A 23,523-nucleotide genomic window follows, 5' to 3' on the forward strand; every position below is an offset into this window, starting at 1 on the left:
CTAAAAATAATATTTTTTTAATATATTTTCAAATAAAAAATACTTTAAAAATAATTATTATTACAATATCAATTACATTATTTTTCAAGAGTTTTTGTTATTTTTGTCTTCACAACATAATTTTGTTACTGTGAGCAACGATATCAGATATTTTGGAAGAGGGATGAAATTGATACAAAAACGAGTAGAGGGACGTTTTAAGAATAAAATGAAGAGTACAAGGGCTCTGCAAGCATTAACCCATGATAAAGGAGGAAAAGCAGCGGTAGTATTAGGTTACAGCAGCATTGGTTGGGGTTCCCGGTTCGCTCCGTTAGGCATATAGCAAAAAATTAGTAGCGGCGCGTGATTTGCATAAATAGAATAGCTGAAAGCAGTACCAGCTAAGGGCCGTTGAGGAGAGGAGAGGAGGAGAAGAAAGGAGCAAAGAAGATATGGTGAGACTGACAGCCGACTTGATTTGGAAAAGCCCTCATTTCTTCAATGCCATCAAGGAACGCGAATTGGATCTTCGAGGTCTCCTCTTAATTTTATTTCTCTTTCAAAACCCTAACCCTAACATACACAGGCACCACGCCCATACTCTCTCTTTCTGTGTCTTCTATTGCTTCCTTATTTGTTTAATGAAAATCGAATCTTGGCCTGCAGGTAACAAGATTCCTGTAATTGAAAACTTGGGTGCTACTGAGGTACTACTTCACTTCTTTTTGCTTGAGCCTGAGATAAAGTCGCTTTTTCTTCATGTATATAATGCCTACCCCAAACTAAATCTGGACTGAAGTAGGTTTTGTACTCTCTGTACACTGCTAGTTAATTTCGTCAATGTTCTTGCTTTTATATATATAATTCGAGCTAATATACTTGCTGCTACTATCTCTAAACTGAAATTCAAACCTAGTAATGATCATCAGCTTAATAATATTGCACTTACAATTCAGTGACTCTGGGTTTGCTTTTGCTATTATTCACCAGGACCAATTTGATACGATTGATTTGTCTGACAATGAGATTGTCAAGCTGGAAAACATGCCATATCTTAATCGGTTGGGCACTTTGATAATTAATAACAACAGAATTACCCGAATCAATCCCAACATTGGAGGTAAGTTTTTAATAATCCTTTAATTCTTTCAAGTTACGCATCCCAATGTGGACAGACCTTATGATGTGTCCTGTTTTCGTGGTTGTACTAAGTACAAGAAGTTTATGTTGCTTTGTTTTGCAGAGTACTTGCCAAAACTACACACGTTGGTTCTTACAAATAATAGGCTTGTCAATTTGGCGGAGATTGATCCTCTCTCATCTCTTCCAAAGCTGCAGTTCCTTAGTCTTTTGGATAATACCATTACAAAAAAGCCAAATTATAGGCTGTACGTGATTCATAAACTAAAATCACTCCGGGTTCTTGATTTTAAGAAAGTCAAAGCCAAGGTGAGACTTTGCTTCATTGTTCTGCAGTTCCTTAAAATTTTTGCATTCTTGGTGTCTTTATTTTTTTGTCATACACATTGCTTTGCTTAAGTGATGTACCTATATCTTACCCCAACAAAACTATAGTTTTAAATAAGTTCTATTGCATAGAAGATCGAAAAGTGTTCCTTCTGTCTGGTATGTTTTTTAAATATAGTTTTTTTTATTCATGTTGAATTGCTTTGCAATCTTGCCCTTGAATTGCAGGAGAGAGCAGAAGCAGAACATTTGTTTTCATCCAAAGAGGTTGAAGAAGAGGCTAAAAGGGAATCTGTCAAGACATTCACTCCAGGTGAGATTCCAAATATCCCAGAAGTTGCAGAGGAACAACAGGCTCCTAAAGTGGTTGCCCCTACACCTGAGCAGATTATAGCAATCAAGGTACCATGCTCATTACACTTAACTGCTTGATGTCAACCCCCATCAAACTTTGGCAGGTGTGGAGGTGTTGAGTTTGTTCTAACATTATGTTGAGAACCTTGGCATTATCTTCAGTGCTAAAAAATGTCCTTGCTTTTGCTCATTTATTTATGATGTGCTCTGGAGCATCAGGGGTGTTCACCATGTCTGTCCTTTCCAACTTTACCCTATCCAACCATGCTCGATCATATTTTCCAATTATTTAGGAAAGGGAGTCAGCTCAGTTACTGATCATGAAATAATGGTAGCTTGGGTTATCATTTGAGGATGACTGAATACATTTTCCCTAAGCATGAACAACATCATTTTGTAATTTCTTTTCTTTTACTATTTCTACGAAACACCAAAATTCCAGATGGCATTCTCAATTTCAATTTGCCTTGCCCACCTATATGTGGAAAAACATCAAATTCGCTCAATTTCAAATTGATTCTTCCTTATTGACCTGTTTTTGGGGTCAGGCTATGGATTTTGCTAGCAAATTCAAATAACCAACAAGTATTGAGTTGACTGAAATGTTACTCGCTAACCATTCTATCTGAATCTTTGAGCATATGCTATTGAGCACGGCATGTTGTTTTTGGTTGATATTTGATGCCCTTGTCCTTTTCTTTTAGTTATATATGAGAATTGTTAGGTAGTGTTTGGCTATTGTCTCCGGACATAAGAGGCGGAGATAGTGGGGACAAAGTAAACATGTCTTCTTATACTTACTATTTTGAAAGTACAAAAATTTCCTCTAAAACTGTCCAAAGATTTTATTTTATGTTTCTATCACCGTCTCTTCAAGCAAACATGTTTATGTCTCTTATGTATCTTTCCCTTCTATCCTAGACACTAACCAAATGCAACCTTCGTTACCAAATATTCAGAGATAAAGTAGTTACCTCTTTAGCAATATTAGACAACCTATATTTTTTTATGGTTTTCTCTGGAAGAAATGAGAATTGTGGATAAGGCTGGGTTTGGCATTGAAAAGATGGATTTTTGGTGACTGTTGAGTGGCCTGATTTTGAAGAATTAGGTGAATATTTCTGAAAGAAGAAAAATATGAGGGAGCAGTGGCAATTACAGCTATGGTTCCTAAGCAATCACACATTCACACCGAGGAGAGGCAATCATGCCATCTGATGGTTTCTGTAGTCTCATAATGCGATGTTATTGCCTCTGAATAAACAGATCATGGACCTTCGATTGTGATTAATCTGTGCTCCTTCAACCTCATGGAACTTGGAGTTTGGAATCTTCTATGATAAAAAAAAAATGAAAAAAAAATTCTTCTTTTCTAGTAGGAAAATCTGAATAAAGATCACTTGTTGGACTAGCAAGACACATGAATAAAAAATGACACCTTGAACTTCTTCTGTTGTCTGTTTCCATTAGATTTTGAAATTACAGAGCTAATCCTAACTCTGAATCTCTAAGAAATCCTATAAAACAATGAACCAGCACTCAAGCAACCCAAATAACCATAGCTAACTTAATGAGGACTCGAGCAAACTCATTTATGTTTGAAATAGGCCTTAATTGAACTTAGAGCACAGCTTCCATGTCAAGTTTTCTTTTTCTTGAACATTCTTTTCTGTATTATGAAGTAGAAGCACCTTTATCGTTTCTACTGGCCATAAACTTGGATTTTGAAGCTGCATATTGCTTTACAGTGTTTTCCTTTCCTCTTAAAACATCATGCTTGTGATGAATACTGCATAGTTTGCCATCATTTCATCTATAGATTAATTCAGGTTATCGTCTGTTCATTCGGTTGTATGATCGGTGTGCAGGCTGCCATTGTCAATTCCCAGACTCTTGAAGAGGTGGCAAGACTTGAGAAGGTGCATCCTTTTGCTTACTGAAATATCTTGAAATAGAATCTGTCAATATCTCACATTTATCTCAATACTAACATTTCATGTCCAAATTGTTATTGCATAACAGGCATTAAACTCCGGCCAGCTTCCTGCAGATCTTAAAATTTTGGATGATACTGGATCAAACAGTGTCAAAGAACAAGATGACAAAATGGCTACTGACAGTCAAAATGAGGCTGAACCAAACAATTTGGAGGAACAGAAGGATAATGAAGCCACACCTATGGAACAGGTATCATTCTACTTAAAATGCTGTTCTAGAACTAATTTCTCTAAATCTCTATGCTTGCTCCGCTCCCTCTTCTCTTTTTGCTTGTGCAATTTTCAGCACAAAGCTGTTCATAGCGTCTGCTTAGCAGGCTGGATGGTTTTGGCTTTTATGTTTGGGAGGTGCTTGATTTGTTCACACTGCTCCAAGGGCTTTATTGTTCCTCCCCTTATTTGTTCATAGCATCTCCTTCCCATTTCTCTTGCAGAATGCCAATGGCACTCAAACCCATGCTGGCATAACCCAATTCCTGGCCCTTAAAAGCACTAAAGATGGAAATTTTATTCCACCAAGCTTTTAAGGTGTTCCACTCATTTCCAAGGTGAATTTTTTTTTACAGAAGCAACAGTAGAGAAATGGACTGGTCCGCCCTTCCTGGCAACACATAAATTGAATTCCTTTAACTCAGTTCTCATTGATAACCAGGACTCATTAACGTGTAAATCCTTGGGGGATAACAATAGGAAATGATTTGGATAGCAGTTAATGTGATTTCTCAGCTCATACAATGAATCTGTCCTTCCATATCAAAAGAGAAAAATCTCTCTTGGTATTCGTGTTAATCTGGAAGTTTGGAATCCGGATTATATCTGTCAATTTGAATTTGTTGATAGTTGTAGATTTCATCTATGTGGATTATTCTTCCATTGGCTTACAAGTTCATTATTGTATTTATCAAGAGTTTCGATCCTTTAAAATGCCTTCTTAGTTCTTCGTGCCTAAATAGCATGTTTTTGATCCCTTTGGTAGCATTTTTTTTTTCAAGTTATATGAAATTCTATTGTTTGCTTTTGTCCTCTCTGTTTCTCCCACGGTAACAGGTTTTGATATTAATGCAATTTCCTTTAATCACTTGGTTCTTTTAATATATTTTGTTTTTCTTCTGTCAGGAATAAGAGCTACTTCAAATCCAGTCCACAAGGGAAGGTGTTAGCATTCCTGACGAGTGCTTTGACAACAACGAAGTTACGGTTTTGTTGAGAATTTAATCAGTTTTGCAGGGATCCTCTTATGTGCAATTATTTAAGCTTCCCCCCTTTTTTCTTTCAGTCATTTCTTGCTCACGAGGCATGTATTACTGACCTTCTGGGGATGTATACAGGTTGACTGACCTTTTACTGATAGGTTAGCCCTAATTAGCTGCCATCTTTACATGTATGTCGTCCGGTTTCTGATTTAAAACAAGATGAATATTACTTATGCTTAAAACGCACAATTCAGATGGTTATATATCTGCTCTTCTTTTGGATGATAATTATATATCCGAAACTGATTTGTTGAGAATTGAAAAATATTTCATATCTTAAGAACAGTTATGGAACATGTAGGAATTTGTAATTCACATGCCAAAAGAATGACTGAATAAAAAATGGCTACAAAAATGCGCCTATAATGGTTTCATGAATACATGATAGCGAGTGTCTTGAAGAGCCAGATCCTCACACAGGTTTGGAGTTGCTGGATCCCTTCTCGGATGTCACGGGAGTATGTGCTTCTGTACAAAAGTTGATTTGGTGGTAAGCAGAAGTGATGGATTTCTCTCGTCTGATGGGATAATTAGATATGTTACGACCATGGGAAATTAATCACATGATTGGTCAGATTCAAGTTTAATCCTTTTCAAGTCTTGGATGGAAGGTTGATACTGTATTAACTCTAATTACTTGGATCAATGTATGAAACACTATACACAAATGAAAGGGAAAACGCAAATGACTCTTTTTATCCCAAAGGGAGGCGGAGAGAGTGCTGGTGAGGAGGGAATACCTTGCTTCCAAGGCGAGGGAATATTTGCAGAGACTAATAAAGAGAGAGAACGGCTCTAGAGATCCTTTTTCCTATTGGAAGATGCAGGAGATATCAAAAGAAGCTAGTGCTATGATAGAAGGGTAAGGTTCGGACGAGGAAAGGCTCTCTAGCTCATGAACTTCAAGGTCGGAAACTGAGGTTGAAAAGGGTGTCAACGATCATATGAAAAGGATATGATTGTATTATGTTGATTGTTGATTTAGAATAACCATTAATAAAGTATCTGTTGCTGCTGCTTCGACATCTGTAGCTGTAGACTTGTAGTGATAGTGATGGCACTGGTATGGATGGTACTATCAGGCACGAGCCTCTGCCTCGTCAAGAGATGGTCATGGTCAAACTGGAAGTGGCAATGTCTTCTTGGCTCTCTCTTTCTCTATTTTGAGAAGCAGAGTTCCAAGCAGCATCGACAAGTATGGGTCCCCGCTGCTGAATGCTTCCTCTGCCGGTGCTTGGAGTAGTGCCTTTCCTGGCTGGTAGGTTTATGCAGAACACTCCCTTCTACCTTTTCTTAAAATTGAAACTCTTGGCTTCACTTTGTGCTTCATTTCTATTACAATGCAATCCCTTGGTAGTTCATGATGGGACGTCCCACCGCGACCTTGGCATACCAAGCTTGGTATCGTGACCTCTAGTGCCAGCTTTTTTTTATTATCTTTTAAAACCGTGTTTTTTAAATTTTAATTTTTTTTATTTTTTATTTTTTAAATTGATTTGATGTATTAATCTTAAAAATAATTTTTAAAAAATAATAAAAATATTATTTTAATATATTTATAAATAAAAAATATAGATATCATTTCATGTTGTCAACAGAGCGCGCAAAATTTTAAGGCTCGTGTTGCTACTAATTTATTCAGGCTGTCCCACCTCCTTGTCACCTTGTGCCATGCATTTAAAAACTTTTGTGTTTCTAATTGGTACAAGCTTTTGTGCGTTATGTAGAAAATTGTAACAAGCTTTTTGTAACAAGCTTTTGTGCGTTATGTAGAAAATTGTAACAAGCTTTTGTGCGTTATGTAGAAACAAGCTATTGTAACAAGCTTTTGTGCGTTCTGCAATGCCATTGAGACTCTTCCGGCTGTGTTTCTAACTGTACATCACATCCCAACTAGTTTATATATGAAAGTATACGGTTCCATTCATCTGAACAGGGAACAGCATGTACTTTACCAAGTTATAGAAAATCCAAGACCTGTGTATCTATATTTTCTAGCTGGTGTATACGGCCAGATATATGAAGATTCCTAATTCTATCTGGGTTTATAATCAATTTTGATTTGTAGAAATTCTTGAACATATTATCAACATCTTCAGTAGAATCAAGGGATGGAGAAGTAGAGCAGCTGACAGGATCTACGGTGCTTTTCTTCCATCCGGAAGAAATGAGTACACCAGCAGCCTGGGGACTGGTTAAAACGGGGATTAGGGCTGGGATGCGGGGTCTTGCGAAAAGATTCAATGCAGGTTTACATTGCAGCAAGGCCAAATGGTACAACTCCTAGCTATGCTCTTATGTTTCGCTTGACTACTATGGTTTCATCATCCACATTTGCAATTCTTTGTTTGAGAAATAATAGAGATGAAATACAAGAAACAAAAACGAGTGCACAGGAGTAGTTGATATTAGCAGCACTAATAGCATGTTGAATCAGTTTGCGAACCATCAACAGGAGGTTAGCATTGATTACAAACGAAAGCTCAGGAAATTTCCACAGCAAAGATGGAAGAAGCGGGTAGCATTAAGAGCAGCTAATCACATATAAGATCAGGAATTCCCGTTGGTAACTGTATTCTACAAGATAGAAGGGGAACGCAAAACATGTATATAATTTAATTGGGCACAAACTTGGTAAAAACCAACTTCCGACTCGCTATAATCTTCTGCCTGCCAGGGAATGTAAACTTAACCCTTCTGAGAGCCTCTTGTGCCTGGTTTCCATTTGCATACAGAAAGCAGAACCTGCCCAATCGTAACCCTTGCACAAGTCCCCTGGGGCTTTTCCCAAAGGCATCTTTCATGCTAGTTTGGAGCCTGTTTGCCCCAGCACAGGAAAGCATCTTGTTGATGCGCAAGACAGGCATGAAAGGGATGCAATCTAGCCTGAAGATGGAAACCATCGTTTCCTATATAATTAGCCATATACCTGTTGCACGCAATGCGTGCAGCTTCAAGGGCTTCACTTTACACATTTTCTTTGTCCCAAGAAACAAGATGTACACAGAAGGGAAATTCATCAACACCACTCTTTTTTCATGCCCGCACATAAATTCTGATCTTTGGATCAGGAAATCCTCTGCCATACCTTGCCTTGGGGTAGGGCTTATTTTTAATCTGCCAGCACAGCGCAGGTCTTCGAACCATGGCACCTTCCTATTATCATAACAAAAACAAAACAGAAGCATCAAACAAATGCAAAGCCAATTCCCACTCTGAGATCAAACCAAATTTCCACATTCATTGACCAAAAATACTCCCTCAGAACCGAAATTGTTTTCAACATATGCATTCAGACAAGGCTGAAACTTTTATACGAAGTTCAATCATTGGGAGTTTCACAAGACAAATCTGGTTATAATAATCCACAATGCCAACGATTACTGAGGGTTCTTGCAACGAAGACAACCTTCATAAAAATTACCTCTAGAACTTATTACCACGGAGATAGTTCCTCAACACAAAACAGTAATTAATTTTGAAACTCCTTAAAATGGCAAATACAAAAACAAATTGAGCAGGCTCCCTCAGAATAAAGGCTAGTTTTCAACATGTACAGTCAGACAAGGCTGAAACTTTAATATAATGTTGAATTTCAATCATTGGGAGCTTCGTAGAAGTAAGACAACAACAGAAGTAGAACCCATTAACGATTTAAAATAAATAACAAGAAGTAAACACGAACAAGAAAAAGAAAAATCAAGGAGGACACAAAAAATCTCTAGCGTGCATATACGGAATGGGGTTTGAAAATTGAAACCGATACCTGCTTTTAAGTCAGGCTGCAAGGGAAGATGGTGTAATGGCGACTCCTGTCTTTGACACCAGATAGCCCTTCTTTTATAGCTGAAGTTTCCATTCGATATGACGGCTCCAAAACCCTAATGTTATACTGGGCTGGGCTTAGATTTTGATGCTTCGTAATAGGCTTTGGCTCAGCTCTAGTTTTTTATATATAATAAATTATAAATTAGTAATTGTTGCAAAATGAATTAAATAATCTTTCTACATTTCAAGATTAATTAATTCATTTTTTACTCTTAATTATTTGATAGATATATTAAATAGACAAATATTTATTTAAATTTGTAAATAGATCTATTAATTTTTTTTATCCAATAAAATCCCACCTATTTAATCATAAATAAACAATTTACTAGAAAAGAAAAGAAAATTTTCATTAAATTAATAATTATTCGTGTAGTAGAGAGAAATAAGAGCAAGAACTGTACATTCTTAATATTAAATAATTTATATTATTAATTTAGGAACTAAAAGTTGCAATTCTGAAACTATTAATTACTATTGGTTGTATGAGAAATACCATCAATCATTGAAGATAATTTATTATCTAGAGATGAAATCAAATATTGAAGTTCATTGTTGTTCTAAGAAATTTATAGAAACCAATGAGATATCAATTATATTTGATATTTGATATTAATTAATATGTTATTATTGATATTAATATACAGTTTCGATTTTGCATCGACGTCTTCACTTTTTTGTTATCCAAGACGTCAAAGCAGCAGGACCCGCGCGAGGTAAAGCGAAGAGTTGAAATAATGGGGTTTGAGAACAAGAAGAACACCATGTCAGCATGGGAAATGCGAGCGCTTCTCTCATCCAGATCACGAAACGGCGAGCAAAGCTGGCATTTTCTTTTTTCCTTCGTATCAGTTTACAGAAGATGAACACTTGGATAAATTATTTTAGAATTATAAAATATTTTCCATGTAAGAAATTTTTAAATAATGGTGAAATGACGCTAGTTACAATAAAATGGCGGGGATGATAAAGAAAATAGGAATAGTGGTGAGGTTGTAATAATAATAAAAATAGCAGTAAAGTGATACGAAGATAGAGATGAAAATAAAAATAAGAATAAGATAATAGTTAAATGATATTATAAATTATTTATTTATTCATAGTATATTTTAAAAAAATTTAAAAGCTGAACATACTTTCTTGTAATCAATGAGAGAGAGAGAATAAAGTCGAGGCGAGAGAAATCTTTTCCATCCACAGCAAGAAACTTAAGACCTCATCATCTTTAGAACTAAAAAAAACATTCTGCTACAGTCGTGTGATAAAAAATTCACACCAAAGAAAATCACCGGTTCATCATCTATGAACTAAAAACATTCCACTTTAGTCATGGCATGGAGATGCATCGATGAAGCAAAAGCACCAACCCAATGGGTGGTTGTTTTCCCTTCTCGTCTGGAAAAAGAATGTGTCATCACACAAACAACAATTGACACAGGCTACCGAAGAGCTTAGAAGAAAGGCTGGGGTTGAGCATCAAAAATCATCCCCATAATCACCACAGCCATAATCACATGTTCAATTCATCAACAAACTAGTATATGAATCGACACGGCATACAACTTCTTGCAATCATATTAATACAGTGATCTAATTCATTGAGATCAGAATAGAAAATGAAATGAGATTAATGGTGAGAGAGCAGAACAAACATAATTATAATAGTTGTAAATGAAGAAAATCAAAGTCATGATCATCTCCCATCTCAACTAAGTTTCCACTTATTAAAGACAAGGACAAACCTTAAAGCATCTTTAAAGTGCACATGTATATCCATAAAAACACAACCATAGATAATGATAATGTTCTGTGTAGATATCTGCAGTCTCATCCACTCATCAACCAAGTTGGTTCTGCTACATCTCAGACTCCAGGCCAAGCCAAAAACATATTTCATACTCCAGATAAAATGTAGCTGCATGACAAAAAGCAAGCATCATCCCCACATTAAGCTTGTTTTAACTTGGAAAATATCACGATCTCCTTTGTTTAAAGGGTAGAAGAAGAAGAAGAAGGCATTAGATAAGTTGAAACTGGTCATTCTTCCAAAATAAAAATCAATGTAACATTATTGGAAAGATAATGAGATTTAGTGCCATATGAGTTTAAAGATTAAGACCTTGATTAAAACTTTGAAAGTTTTCTGAGCATTGGGCAAATTCCAGAGCGGCGCAGCGCAGCTGGTGCAGGCTCTTTAGCCCCATTCTCCTGCACCAGCAGTGGGGTGGGGTTGGCTGATTGTTATTCAGAATCATCATAAACATCTCCATCAGAAAGATCATCAAATGTTCTCATATCAAGCTGGTATCGGAGGATACCACCAATCCCACCAAACCCTCTGCAGAACTGGGATCCTTCTTGTGATTTGTTAGTAACAAACTCTAGAGTGCAACCAAACCGCTTGTACTCATTTGCAAACCACTCCAGCAGTGGCATTTTATCTTGAACTTCCAGTTCAGCTTTGGTTTCTGCATCCCTAAAGTTGTCCTGGTTGGTTTCCTGCTCCTTATTCAGATGTTTTATGACAATCTCACCAGTGGCAGAGTTTTTCAACTGGTACCTATTAATATCCAAACTTTCCCACACAATTAGAGTTTCAACAGCACCCATCTCCAAAGCCTTCAGTGTGTCATCAACACCAAAAACATATTTTCCTGTATCCTGACTTATCTCTTCAAAGTACTTGCCAATCAAGCGCTTCTCCTGTATAAATTTCACATTGGAAAGGATTTCCGCTGACAGTTCAATTGCCTGGTTAAAACCATTTTCCCCTCCATATGAAACATCAACCACATTCAGAATTTTAGCCTGAAGTCGAGGATCAAACATATCGGATTGACTAAGCTCAGTCTTGAAGTCAGCTGATCCAGCAAGTATCAATCCCGAAACATTAGGCTGGCTGGTGGCAGGATTGATATAGAACTGTGTGGCAAGTTCTGCTGTCTTCCTCACATAGTTGTGGCGCTTCTCCATTCGAAGTCGCGCAAATCGAAGAGCAGATTGCCCTCCTCTCCCATGTTTCTTCGGAAGGTCAACAGTGAATTTATGCAGCACTTCTCTAGTGTTGCCACTCAGTGTCCCGAAAAGAGTCCCATTCCCATCCATGACAATAAAGCCGAACTTGTCATCAGATTCCAAGAGTTCGCTCAGAGCTTCTGTATGAAATTTGTTGTCACAGAGGTAAAGAGATGCATTTATGGGCCTGAAAGGCTCAAAGTCAATTGTCACTTTCTTTTCCTTCCCATCTTCAGTCACAATTGTCCCAGTGTAAAGCACAAGCCCATTGGGAGGAACTTTGTTGTAAAGTTTGAGCCTTTGCTGAGCAGATGTAATAGCACCAAGCACAGATTGACGATTGACCCTGCTCTTAATGTTTGACGCAGTTCCAAACTCATCTCCAAGCATCTTAGTGACACGAGAAATCTGATCACGTGGAGGCATGATAAGCGAAATCATGCTTGTGCCATTACCTCGAGCAGCTTCCAGTGCTTTGATAAGCTTTTTAATTTTCCAAATCTCAATGTTCTTATCAGTCTCATGACCGTCTGACATTGTGGCGTGTTTAAGAACAGACAAATTTACCTGCAAAGATAGCATAAGAACTTCATAATTAACCACCAAGACAAACGCACGGTCTGGAGATATCAAAAGGAAACAGCAAGTACCAGCAATATAATGTCTAAAAGTCTAAGTTCTTGTGCGAAACTACTTAGAATTAGAATCCAAATAACACTTTTAGGATTCCTAAATCACTAAACTAAACAGGAATATGATATAACCTTTTTAAACTAAAGTGAGGGAAAAAAACAGAACTAAGCCCCAAACAACCGTCACTAAATACAAAATCATAAATTAAAAATATAAACAATAAAGTAATTCCAGTTTGCCTAGCACTGCTAATCAAAGTAGTCAACGAGAGAGAAACAGAATCCACACAGCGAAATTCAATTTCAAAAATAATAAACAAAGTAAAATCATGAAATTCGCTAAGAGAATATCCAGGATTATGACACGAATCACAGAATGCATCATGGAGATCAAATGAAAAAAAAATTCTAAAATTCAGAAGATAGTATCTGATACTACTATTATAATAATAATTGTTGAAATATTTTATTTTAATATTAAAGAAATGGAGGAGAGAATAGAAGATGGTGACGCACCTATCGCCTCCCGAGAAGAAGAGGTGGGTCTTTTATTATTTGTCTGCGAAGAGAATCGCAGAAAAAGATCGCACGCATTTTATATTATGGGATGCCCTAACCCTAACCCTAACCTAGCCCTAGTTAATTAACCCTGGTTCGATTAAAATACCCAGTCATGGTTATAGTTAGATTGTTTATTATTATTCGGAGAACAATAAAATAAATTGCGGGCTAAAGGGACGGAATAATAGGATACAAGGGTGTGTGGCTGTGTGCAGTTTCAAAAAACAATTTTTCTTTTTCAATTTTAGTTTTTTATTTCTCTCCAATAAAAAATTAAAAAACATGTTTATTTATTAAAATTTCAGAATATTTTTCTAACCCAAAAAAATGAAAAATATGTTTATGTTATTTTATTTTTCATTTGAAAAAATATAACAAGATGAAAATCATGTTCAAATAAAGTTTGTTTTTGATAATATTCTAAAATTTTAACATGCATAAATATTGTCATTTTTTATCATTAATACGAGAAAAAAATTCCACCTTAGTTAAATTTTTCATTAGAAGAATAAGCATAACAATATAATATTTTTCATTGTTAGGGTGTATTAATAATAAATATTTACACTCATGAACAATATTAATTAAGATATAATAAATTCTTAATGATTATAATCATTTCACAATTAATTTGAGATGATTTTTTTAATCAAATTCATTTGTTGTTGTTGTTTAGATGTTTTTTTAATTAACGTAGGTATCTGGATCAGCTTGCACGCACCTCGACTAATTCTACAAGCCCTGAAATCAATGACTATGTAAGCCTTCAGTGATTATCATATTAGCAATCACAGGACTCGAACTTAAAACTACAGAGAAGTAAACCTTTTAATCCCAAACTTTTACTATTGAACCATCTATTAGATGGTTTTTAAATATTTTTTTTCACCACATTAGTACCGTCCTTGTTTAGAAACTATTGTTTTTCTCTATCATATTCTATAAATAATCAATTAGCTCTATTTTTCATTCTAATAAAATTAACTTGGAATAGCAATTATGTTCCACTACAAGTCTTTGTCTAATCTCATGGCACAAAACAACTAATCTCACTGCTACACTTTTCTCCACACTAATATCTTTTAGAAGTTGTTTAGGAACGTGGTGTAAATAGTATTTTTAAAAAATTTAATTTAATTTTACTAAAAATTAATATGTTTTGGATCATTTTGATGTGCTGGTGTTAAAAATTATTTTTAAAAAATAAAAAAAATCATTGGCATACATTTCGACACAAAGTTACTTGAAAAGCAACCACTACTACAAAAAGTTAATTTCTCATCAAATTCTTTAACTTTAACTTATGACATAAATTTTGAAAAACATGTGGCCTCGTACAAAAACTCTCGTGACATATAGTTAGATTTCTGATTAACACTTCAAGTACATGTTAATTCCCACTAAGCATGGATGTTCTATTTTTTTAGCATATAAACTTTCATATTCTATCATATATAATATTATTATCATCAAAAATGAATTCAATTCAAAATAGAATCTCAAGTGATTATTTACATGAACTGAAAAAAATACACATGAAGCTAAAATCCAAACTATTCATTCACTGATATAAAAACAAGTCCTGCCTACGAGGGGCATCATGGGCAACTAGGATGATAATTTTTATATTCTATTATTTTATTATATTTTAAAATGAAAAAGGGATAGCCTTGTGATGATCCAAGGAACAAAATCTTTCTTATCTACATGCATGCCATGAGAAGATAGCCTAATCACAATCCACCTGAAACGTTAGCTAGACACCCAGGAAAAAAAAAAGGATCAAGTTGCTATATTTAATCAGATAATGCATGGACAACATTAAGAGAGAAGTCAAATTATATTAACTTGGCCTGAGCTACCTAATTTTGGTCAAGGATTGACAACAATATTTAATCTTAGAACTTTAAGCAATATCTAGGAGTGATAAAATTATCCTAAGCTATCTGAAAAATGACTTTGTTTATATATATATATATATATATATATATATATATATATATATATATGCGCGCGTATATCTGTATGTATGTATACATACATATATATGTGTGTATTAGGGTATTTTCCCTCAAAAAAAAAAAACTCATTGATGTAGAAAAAAATAGAGAGGTATCTTTTTTACCGTCAAATAATTATCTCAACCTAATAGTTTAAGTTGTTGGGTAAGATTTCAGGATATGATTTATGTCATTTAGACTTGAAACTTGTACAAACTCATGTTATCTTGTGCTTGATTTTTATCAAATAAATACAGATAGTGAGATTCGAACTCGTGACTATTTGGTTATCAAAACTCTGATACCATGTCAAAGAACCATCTAACCCAATAGCTTAAACTATTAGATCAGATTTCATAATATAATTTATATTATTATCTAATATTTACTTAGTTTTGATTTGGTGGAAAATTTTGAAAAAAAATTAGATGTTTTTCAGCTTCATGCATTATGATGAAAAAAACAAAATCTCTATTTTCTTTGTTTCAATTTGTAAGTGTGTATCATTTGAACAGAGTTCTTTTTCCTTGTTTCTTTTTATATCTCTCTTGGAAAAACAGTGTATTACTCTGCAACTAAAACACCCCAAGTCTCTTCGGTAAGAAGGAAAAGAAAAGGAAAATACTTGTTTCTTTATCATTATAAAAAAAAAACACGAAGTTTTTGAGATAATTGTAACATTTATCAAAATTAATTAATTAATTCTTATAAAGGATGGATAATAATTGGATTTGATGGGCCAAAGATTAGCTTTTAGATTTAAAGATGATCATTATGTATAAGATTGCTAAGATTTTTTTAAATGTTTCTCAGCATTTGATCACACCTCTAACCTTTCTTTCTCGACGTGTTTTTATAACGTTAATAAAAATTAGCCTATCATGTATTAAAGTTACAAATACAAGTCACATAAAAATTTAGAGAAATTTTGTTAGTATTTTATTAAAAGTCCAAATAATAATCTCAATTTCAAAATAAAATATATATTCTTATTTATATTAATCATAAAAAAATTTATAAAAAAAATTCACAATTAAAACTAAAATCCTCAATAGAAAAATATTTTTAATTAAAAATTACATAATTAATAGAATCCATTCATTACTAGGATTCATAAATAGTAAAATATTAATTAAATTAAAAATTCTAAGCTAAGTAGTAAAAAGAATCCAAATATATCAAGGTAAATAAAAATAATCCTGCACATTAACTTCCGAACTTTATTTTAAAACTTTTTCGAGCTTTAATTATTATAAAATTTTAATCCTATAAAAAAATAAGATTTTTAAAAGTTTTTATTAAACTTTTAGCTAGATTAAATGATTATTAACTATGACAAGTCTTTATAATCACAGAAGCATCTTGTTACCAAAACTTGAAAAGATAGATCACCACCCTTGTTTTTTTTCTTGTATGTTGAGAGATTATGGAAGGAAGAAAATTTATACGAGAAAATTAGTTTTTTTATACCAATTAAGAAAAATAGAGCATTTAACTTATTTTTAAAAAAATGATTTTTTTTCATTTTTTTAAAATTATTCTAATATATCACTAAACATTTTAAAAAGTAAATGGTACGTATATTCCACCAAAGGGAAGAAGCTCTAGTTTTGATAAAAAGGTAAACTCGAGACAAAACCGAGCGACAGAAGCTGAGGTTTGGAAGAGACAAAGCACCCGGGCCAGGTAGAGCTGAGAAAATGGCATGGAGAGGACAACTTTCTAAGAACCTGAAAGAGCTTCGAATTCTTCTATGCCAATCTTCCCCTTCAAGTTCGACTACTAGGTAGACATTCGCTAACAAGAATCTTTCAAACCTCATCTTTAGACATTTCGATTTGATCGTATCCTATCATTAATGTTTTTTTCTTGTACAGAACATTTATAGAGAGGAATTATAAGGATCTCAAAACCCTTAACCCAAAACTTCCCATCTTGATCCGTGAATGCAATGGAATAGAACCTCAGTTATGGGCTAGATATGGTATCCCACTTTTCTCTCTTTCAGTGTCCTGTTTGCTGTCTCATTTCACTATTTCTTTAAATTTCTCCACAGAGCTGTTAGATTTTGCTGTTACTTCTGCTGAAATTCCACATGCATTTGATTGGTTTATGGTATAATTGCCTTTATTTTGTTTTTATGTGGATTTATGACAATCTTTTGAAATGGGATTTGTCTCTTTTCTTTTTGCTTTTGTAATGAATTAGTGGGTTTCCCATTGTATTTAGGACTTCAATTAGTTTTTAGGGCTCAGAGCTATGTTTCTTTTTGTGTATTTGGGTAATTAAACCTTGGCCTTAGATACTCTAGTTGAGCAGGATTTTAGAGTTTACTGGAAGATTAAGAATTGTAGTTCTTGTCTTCTGAGATGACTCAAATCAATATAGTCATTTCAAATGACCGAAATCTATGACGTTTAATTGGATAGTAGGTTTGAAAATACCCAAATTAAACTAGAATCTTGGTCTCAGATCCCTTCTATCAAATACCCTAGTCAAATGCATCCTAAACAGCAATTAGTACGTACAGGCCCTTTCTCAATTTGATTTTTTATCCTTTTCCTTCTGAAGTATGCGTGTTATTGAGAAGCTGTGAGATATGTTTTTGCCACGTATTTTCTCTATTTCATCAATAATCTTATGGGACTGAATGCTGTATGTGCCAATGACTAAAAGTCTTGGCAGCAGATAAATCACAGTGTACTAAATTGATTTTCCTAATTACAAGTTACACTCGTGGTACCAAGAAATTGTTATAGGTTAAGTGGTCAAGGATGGTCATAGTCGCCATATTTTTATGGCCAACTGATAGACTTCATTTCTACTTTCCTTGAATTTGCTATATCAACCGCCTAACTTAACTTGAAACAAAATAAGTTTCAATGACAAGGCAGTAGGTTAGTGACAGCTTACCCTTTGTTCAGTGGAATAAGACGCTTCTGATGGAATATCTGAGGGGCAGATCATGCTATACAATTTGCTGTAGCTTTAAAGTTGAAAGGATTAGATTTCTTTGCAGTTACTTCTTGTCTATAGTTTCTCATTACAGAAACAGTAAAAAAAATTCATGGGTCATTTTTTTTAATGTGGTATTTGCTGAAGCTTGTTTGGGGCTATTTCTTTAATCGCAGTCCAAATCTGAAAGCTATGGTGTTATGGACATTAAACGTTAGGTGTTTTATTTCCACAGCTAAAAGCTATGGTGTGATTGGAGGTTCATGTGATGATATTTGCAATCTGCGAAGTTAAAACTTTGACTCATGTGACCTCTGCACTTAAAACTTTGACACAGCAAGAAAGAGAGGTGTTCCTTTAGCACAGCCTGTGCTTAACATATTTTCTGCTTTCAATTATGCTTTTTCAACACGTCCTGCAATGTGTGGATGACTTATCCAACCTGTCATTTGGCTAAGAAACTCGAAAATAGGAGGTTGTTTTTTGCGTGATGGTGAATTAACACCGATGTGTCTGCAACTATGGGCATGAATTGTTGCTCCATGTTCTTTCCTTGTTCATTCACAAGTACATGCTGTACTTCATGCTGGTATACGTTTGAGTTGTGTGATTTTTTTTCCTTATGCAATCACAGGTTAGTTCTTTAGCTCTATGATTGTGATGTGGAGTTGTGCAATCTTTGATTTCTATGCAGATTTTGGTGTTGAGAGGGGTGTTCGGTTGGAAGGTTTAAGTGAGGCCCAGATCTCGAAGGCCCTAGAAGAGCTTGGGAAAGTGGGTGCATCGCTTAAGGTTTGATTTCGATGCTGTTCATCTGTATGAAATCAAATATATTGATATTTTGGGAAGATCTATCATGCCTGCTCTCTGATGTTCTCTTTTAGGATTCTTATTTGGGAGTTGGACATCCCTTATTCGTTGTCTTTGAGTTTGATCTCTATTATAACATGGCATTAGCATGTTTCCTTCCTGTGGAATAGCTAGCGTTGACATTCTTTTTTTTTGGTATTGATAACCAGCACAGCTTTTAGTTCTGTCCAAAGTGGACAGGACCTCGAATCTGCAATCTTAAATGGTCATTTTCCTTTTTGCCTCTTAGCATTTGTTTGGAGTATGCTATGGACTGCCAACTCCAACCAAAACAGTTGGTGGCAGATGGTCTTTCCTGAAGACAATCTGTTAACATTGACATGTTCGAAGTTTGTCTTTTCCATGTTTCCATAATCAAATCAACCAAAATCTTTCTTTGCGACGGTTTAACGTAGTTAAATGATCGACCATGTCATTCAATGACATCGGTTTTCCCTATTCCTCAAAGACCGGCGTCTTCTTCAAATTCTAAGAAGTAGAGGCCAAGGATGAACCAGAACCAGTTCCACTTCAAGCTAGTCCGAAACATGTTTTCTCCTTTGCAATACACATTTCACTGTTCATTGAATAATAAAAAGTAGCTTTTACCCTCAACCAAAAAACTAAAGAAACTTGCAATTGAGAATAAAATTGTTTTTCTAGGGATTCATTAGTCATTATAAATTTAATTGGAGAAAAATTGATCAGGACACCTTTCTTTTATCACGATAAAATTGACTATTTTGCTTTTAAAAATAAAAAAAAGTGTTAAGCTTTCCACCGAGAGTTTTTGTCTTTTACAAAAATTGCACGGTAAAGTTACAGTCATATCCTTAGGAGAAAGAAAAAGTGAACATGCACGGCGGTGTTTCTTTGTCTTTTTTATTTTTTAAACAATTAAATTATGGAATTACCCTTGAAATTCAAAAAAACTAAGGCCGGTTTCAAGGTAATTTTAGTATTTTCAATTTTTTTTTGGATTTAGATAGGGGTTATTTGGTAACTTTAATCAATTAAATAATTTTTTATAAATTATTAATATGTGTCAAGCACGCGTGATAGCTTCACGCTTTTAGGCAGGGCGTGCGGGGCCATACAATTAAAAAATCCTACTTCTATGGCGGTGTTAGGAGCGGCAAATTATTCTCTTTCTGGTAATGTGGCGCGTGCTCATGGTAAAGGTCTAGTTGGACTGTGGTGGAGTTTTTTTTTTCTTTCTCATGCTCTTGAAATTCATGTCAGTCCTTTTAAAAAACAATCATGTCCTCTATTTTGTAATTTTATTGATTTTGATCTTTATTCTTTTGATTATTATTTATTTTGCTCTTAATGCTTTTTAAAGTTTAGTTTTTTTTCAATTTCATTTATTTTGCTTCCAGAAAACAATCTTTTGATTACTACATCTTATGATCTGAGCCGGATTTAAGTTCGGCTTTTTTTTGGGTTGTTTATTAAGAAATATTTTTTTTTCTCAAATTCATCATTTGATATTTGATTATTAGGCTCTTAACTTTATTGTTTTTTTTACTTTTTTTTATTGAGTTATCTCGATCTCATTTTCAAGTAACAGGTTAGTTGAGTTAACACGGGTTGAATCAAAAAAATTTTCCTCGATGTTTTTTTATATTAAATTGATTTTTTTTTTCAATTTAATCCATTGACATTAAATTACTGGCCCTTTAGCTTTGTGATTTTTTCACATTTCTTTATGTTGGGTTATTTTAAGTGCAGGTTAGTCAAGTTAACTTGTGTTTTTCTTTTCAATATTGTTTCTATTTAACTTTGGTTTTTCTTGCTAGTTCCCTTTTTAATAAGTCTATTTTTTTATCTCGATCTCATTAGTCGAGTTAATCCTGATTAACTCGAATATTTTTCCTTGAATTTTTTTTTATGACATTGATTTTTTTTAATTTTATCATTTGACATTAAATTATTAGTCATTGAGCTTTGTCATCTTCAATTTTCTTTCTACTAAGTTGTCTTGAAAGTGTGTTAGTAAAGTTAACCCATATTAGCTCAGGTTTTTTTATGTTTTTTTATTGAACATTGGTGTTTTTTTTACTAGGTCCCACATTTAAAAGTTTATTTTTTTTTATTTCAATCTTATATCACAGGTCGTGGGTTAGTCACGTTAGCTTAGGTTGACTCGAGTTTTCTTCTTTGAAGTTATATTTTTTTTATTTTTTTTTATTTCATCATTTGACATTAGGTTATTAGATCTTGATTTTTTTCAATTTCTTTTAACTTTTTTTATGGGTTATTTTGATTTCATATCTTAGATCGCGTGTTAATAAAGTTAACTCAGGGTTGCTTGAATTATTATTGCTTGATCATTTTTTTTTATGTTAGGAAAATTTTGACCTAGTCTGCGGCGTAAAACTGATTAACTATTTAGTACATATACTAAAAGAAAATGATATTTTATTGTAACAATGGTATAATTGTAAATTTTGCCGGTTTTTCTTACATTAGCAGTGACAAGTCTGTAATTTTTTGGTTTTTTATAGAAAAAAGTTTTTCTTGTATATTTTACCAATTTTTTTTTATTATTATAGCTGCGGAAAATATGTAGTTTTTGTTTTTTTTCTTCCAGAAATCCCTCCTTTTTTTTAGACGCGTAAGATGTTGATTTCACACTCGACAATTGCGATAACGATTCAACAACTATCCTTCTACCTCATCATCGATATCTTTTAGTTTTACAATCGTGTGTGTGAATTTTTCAATGGGATAAGATGCTGTCGCTAAACTAAGCCTCTTTTTGTGTGTGTGTGTGTGTGTGTGTGTGTGTGTGTGTTATGCGCCCAAAACGCCCTATGGAAGGGGAAAGTTTTTTTGACGATGGAGCTGAGCAGCACACGTGGTTCCTCTCTCTCTCTCTCTCTCTCAACAAGGAACCTTCGTTCACTTCAAGGCGAAGCAAAATTCCTCTTTTAAAAGTATTTAAAAAACAAATTATATATTTTTTTACTTTAAATTAATATTATTTTAATATTTTTAGATTATTTTAACGTATTAGTATTAAAAATAATTTTAAAAAATTAAAAAAATATTATTTTAATATATTTATAATAAAAAAATATTTTTTAAAATAATTATAACCACACGATCCAAACACAAGTTTTATATATCTCATGACACACGCCTTTCTTTTATCGCCAGCAACCAGCCCATAATATTCCATATACCCACTCGCCACTGGCTGCAGGCTCTCCTTTCTGCAGCCAATTAGGGCGGTGAAAAGGAAAAAACATCAAATTACAACCTTTAATTTTCGAATTCTCGACAGAATATGACATCGCCGCTTTTCCAACAGCTCGTGCTTTGTTGAGTGGCACCGCCCCACTCCCACAAGTTCAGAAACATGATAACATTAATAATCCATCCGGAATATAAACAAAAATAATGCTGCAATTTTAGATTTTAGGAGCTGTTTCGTTAGTCAGAGAGGAATACATAATTTGGATTTGTGAGTTCTCTTTCTACCAGTACCAGAATAGGGTACTCTACTTTTGATCCTAAATTGTGTTGTTAAAACATAAATTATTAGTTGTTGTTGTGTTATTATAAGCTAAATAAATGTTAAATATTGTTTTTTTTTTAAAAAAATCAAGAATACACACGATGATTTATCATTGAATTAACCCGGAAAAAAAAATCTTTGGAGACTCCACTAATATAAATTTGAATTTTTTTTGTTTAAAATTATTGTTTTAGATTGTTTTAATGTGTTAATGTTAAAAATAATTTTTAAAAAATAAAAAAATATTAATTTAATGTATTTTTGAAAAAAAAATATTTTGAAAAACAACCATTATTACATTTTCAAACACAACATTTAAATTTGGAGAAAAGATAAATATTTGACGGATAAACTTCATAGAATCATAACAAGCAACACACAATAAAAATAATTTAATTTTTTGCTAAAGAACTAAAAATAGCAATTGTATTCCTAATTGCTATGAGTACTTTAAGGAATACTCGAGGAAGGCAATAATGTAGCTTCGTACGAATAAACTTTGTTTGTGACTGTTCACGATTTTACTCTTTGCTTATAATTCTCATGTCCAACTACTCTTAAACTACAACTCTTAATCCATTAAGGTATCACGTCTCTTTATCTAATGTTTCACTTCAACTCTAATCTTTCTCGGATATTGATCTTTTTTTTAATTATTTTTAGTGGATTGTTGTTGAATCTAATGTTACCATTATTATTTGAATCTATATAAAAAAATATTTTTTTATTTTATATAACGTTGATTGCTACTATTATTCTTTTGGCTTGAACAAGTAAATAACAAGAGAAAGGGAAAAAAAATCTAAACAAAAGATATTATTATCCAAAAAAAAGAAGGAAGAATTCATTAAAAAATCTCCATGGTGTTTAGGAAGTAATTAATAATATATTATTAATTATTTTTAATGCCTATTTAAAAAAAAAATACAAGTAGGTGAGAGAAATATACAAATATTTTAAGTTTTTAAAACCATAGTTTTAAAAGGGTTATTAAACATTTTACACTTGTAGACTCAACCGCAGTATCAAAAGGACACTCAATCGATTTTGTAATCGAATACTATATATCTTTAAGAAAAAGGAAAAGATTTGTCGACAACTGTTGTA

The 23,523-nt window shown here is 33.6% G+C and overlaps 3 protein-coding genes and 1 pseudogene across 5 annotated transcripts; 2 read left to right on the forward strand and 2 right to left on the reverse strand.

Moving 5' to 3' along the window:
* The first annotated feature begins 261 nt into the window (after nt 1-261).
* Nucleotides 262-5,281, forward strand: LOC133702296 (U2 small nuclear ribonucleoprotein A'-like). The gene is made up of 8 exons (XM_062126608.1): nt 262-516; nt 649-689; nt 973-1,102; nt 1,226-1,431; nt 1,678-1,851; nt 3,672-3,722; nt 3,826-3,990; nt 4,917-5,281. Exons 1-8 carry the CDS (start codon nt 435-437, stop codon nt 4,920-4,922), a joined length of 855 nt encoding a protein of 284 aa, XP_061982592.1. The 5' UTR covers nt 262-434; the 3' UTR covers nt 4,923-5,281.
* A 2,180-nt stretch (nt 5,282-7,461) lies between these two features.
* LOC133700860 (large ribosomal subunit protein uL16-like) lies at nt 7,462-8,209 on the reverse strand (annotated as a pseudogene).
* Nucleotides 8,210-10,479: 2,270 nt separating this feature from the next.
* On the reverse strand, nt 10,480-13,118 carry LOC133701820 (eukaryotic peptide chain release factor subunit 1-3-like). 3 transcript variants are annotated; one of them, XM_062125929.1, is made up of 3 exons: nt 13,045-13,118; nt 11,001-12,463; nt 10,480-10,796 (listed from the first exon to the last, which is right to left on the reverse strand). In XM_062125929.1, exon 2 carries the CDS (start codon nt 12,431-12,433, stop codon nt 11,123-11,125), a length of 1,311 nt encoding a protein of 436 aa, XP_061981913.1. In that variant the 5' UTR covers nt 12,434-12,463; nt 13,045-13,118; the 3' UTR covers nt 10,480-10,796; nt 11,001-11,122. The 3 variants fall into 3 exon arrangements, with proteins under 3 accessions (XP_061981913.1, XP_061981916.1, XP_061981915.1); XM_062125932.1 differs by having other exon boundaries at nt 10,480-10,861; XM_062125931.1 differs by having other exon boundaries at nt 10,480-10,864.
* Nucleotides 13,119-16,675: 3,557 nt separating this feature from the next.
* On the forward strand, nt 16,676-19,103 carry LOC133701051 (NADH dehydrogenase [ubiquinone] 1 alpha subcomplex subunit 2-like). Its single transcript, XM_062124824.1, has 3 exons — nt 16,676-16,875; nt 16,967-17,073; nt 18,739-19,103. Exons 1-3 carry the CDS (start codon nt 16,790-16,792, stop codon nt 18,840-18,842), a joined length of 297 nt encoding a protein of 98 aa, XP_061980808.1. The 5' UTR covers nt 16,676-16,789; the 3' UTR covers nt 18,843-19,103.
* The last annotated feature ends 4,420 nt before the right edge of the window (nt 19,104-23,523 follow it).

The sequence above is a fragment of the Populus nigra genome, chromosome 8 (assembly GCF_951802175.1).
Source record: "Populus nigra chromosome 8, ddPopNigr1.1, whole genome shotgun sequence".
In the NCBI taxonomy this organism is placed as follows: Eukaryota; Viridiplantae; Streptophyta; class Magnoliopsida; order Malpighiales; family Salicaceae; genus Populus; species Populus nigra.

Excerpts from the sequence above, each read along its gene's own strand:
- LOC133702296 (XM_062126608.1), top strand. The coding sequence starts at position 435 with ATGGTGAGACTGACAGCCGACTTGATTTGGAAAAGCCCTCATTTCTTC. Across the intron at positions 1,852-3,671 it reads AGCAGATTATAGCAATCAAG|GCTGCCATTGTCAATTCCCA; the intron begins GTACCATGCTCA and ends ATCGGTGTGCAG. Across the intron at positions 3,723-3,825 it reads AGGTGGCAAGACTTGAGAAG|GCATTAAACTCCGGCCAGCT; the intron begins GTGCATCCTTTT and ends ATTGCATAACAG.
- LOC133701820 (XM_062125929.1), bottom strand. The coding sequence starts at position 12,433 with ATGTCAGACGGTCATGAGACTGATAAGAACATTGAGATTTGGAAAATT.
- LOC133701051 (XM_062124824.1), top strand. The coding sequence starts at position 16,790 with ATGGCATGGAGAGGACAACTTTCTAAGAACCTGAAAGAGCTTCGAATT. Across the intron at positions 16,876-16,966 it reads CCTTCAAGTTCGACTACTAG|AACATTTATAGAGAGGAATT; the intron begins GTAGACATTCGC and ends TTTCTTGTACAG. Across the intron at positions 17,074-18,738 it reads TCAGTTATGGGCTAGATATG|ATTTTGGTGTTGAGAGGGGT; the intron begins GTATCCCACTTT and ends ATTTCTATGCAG.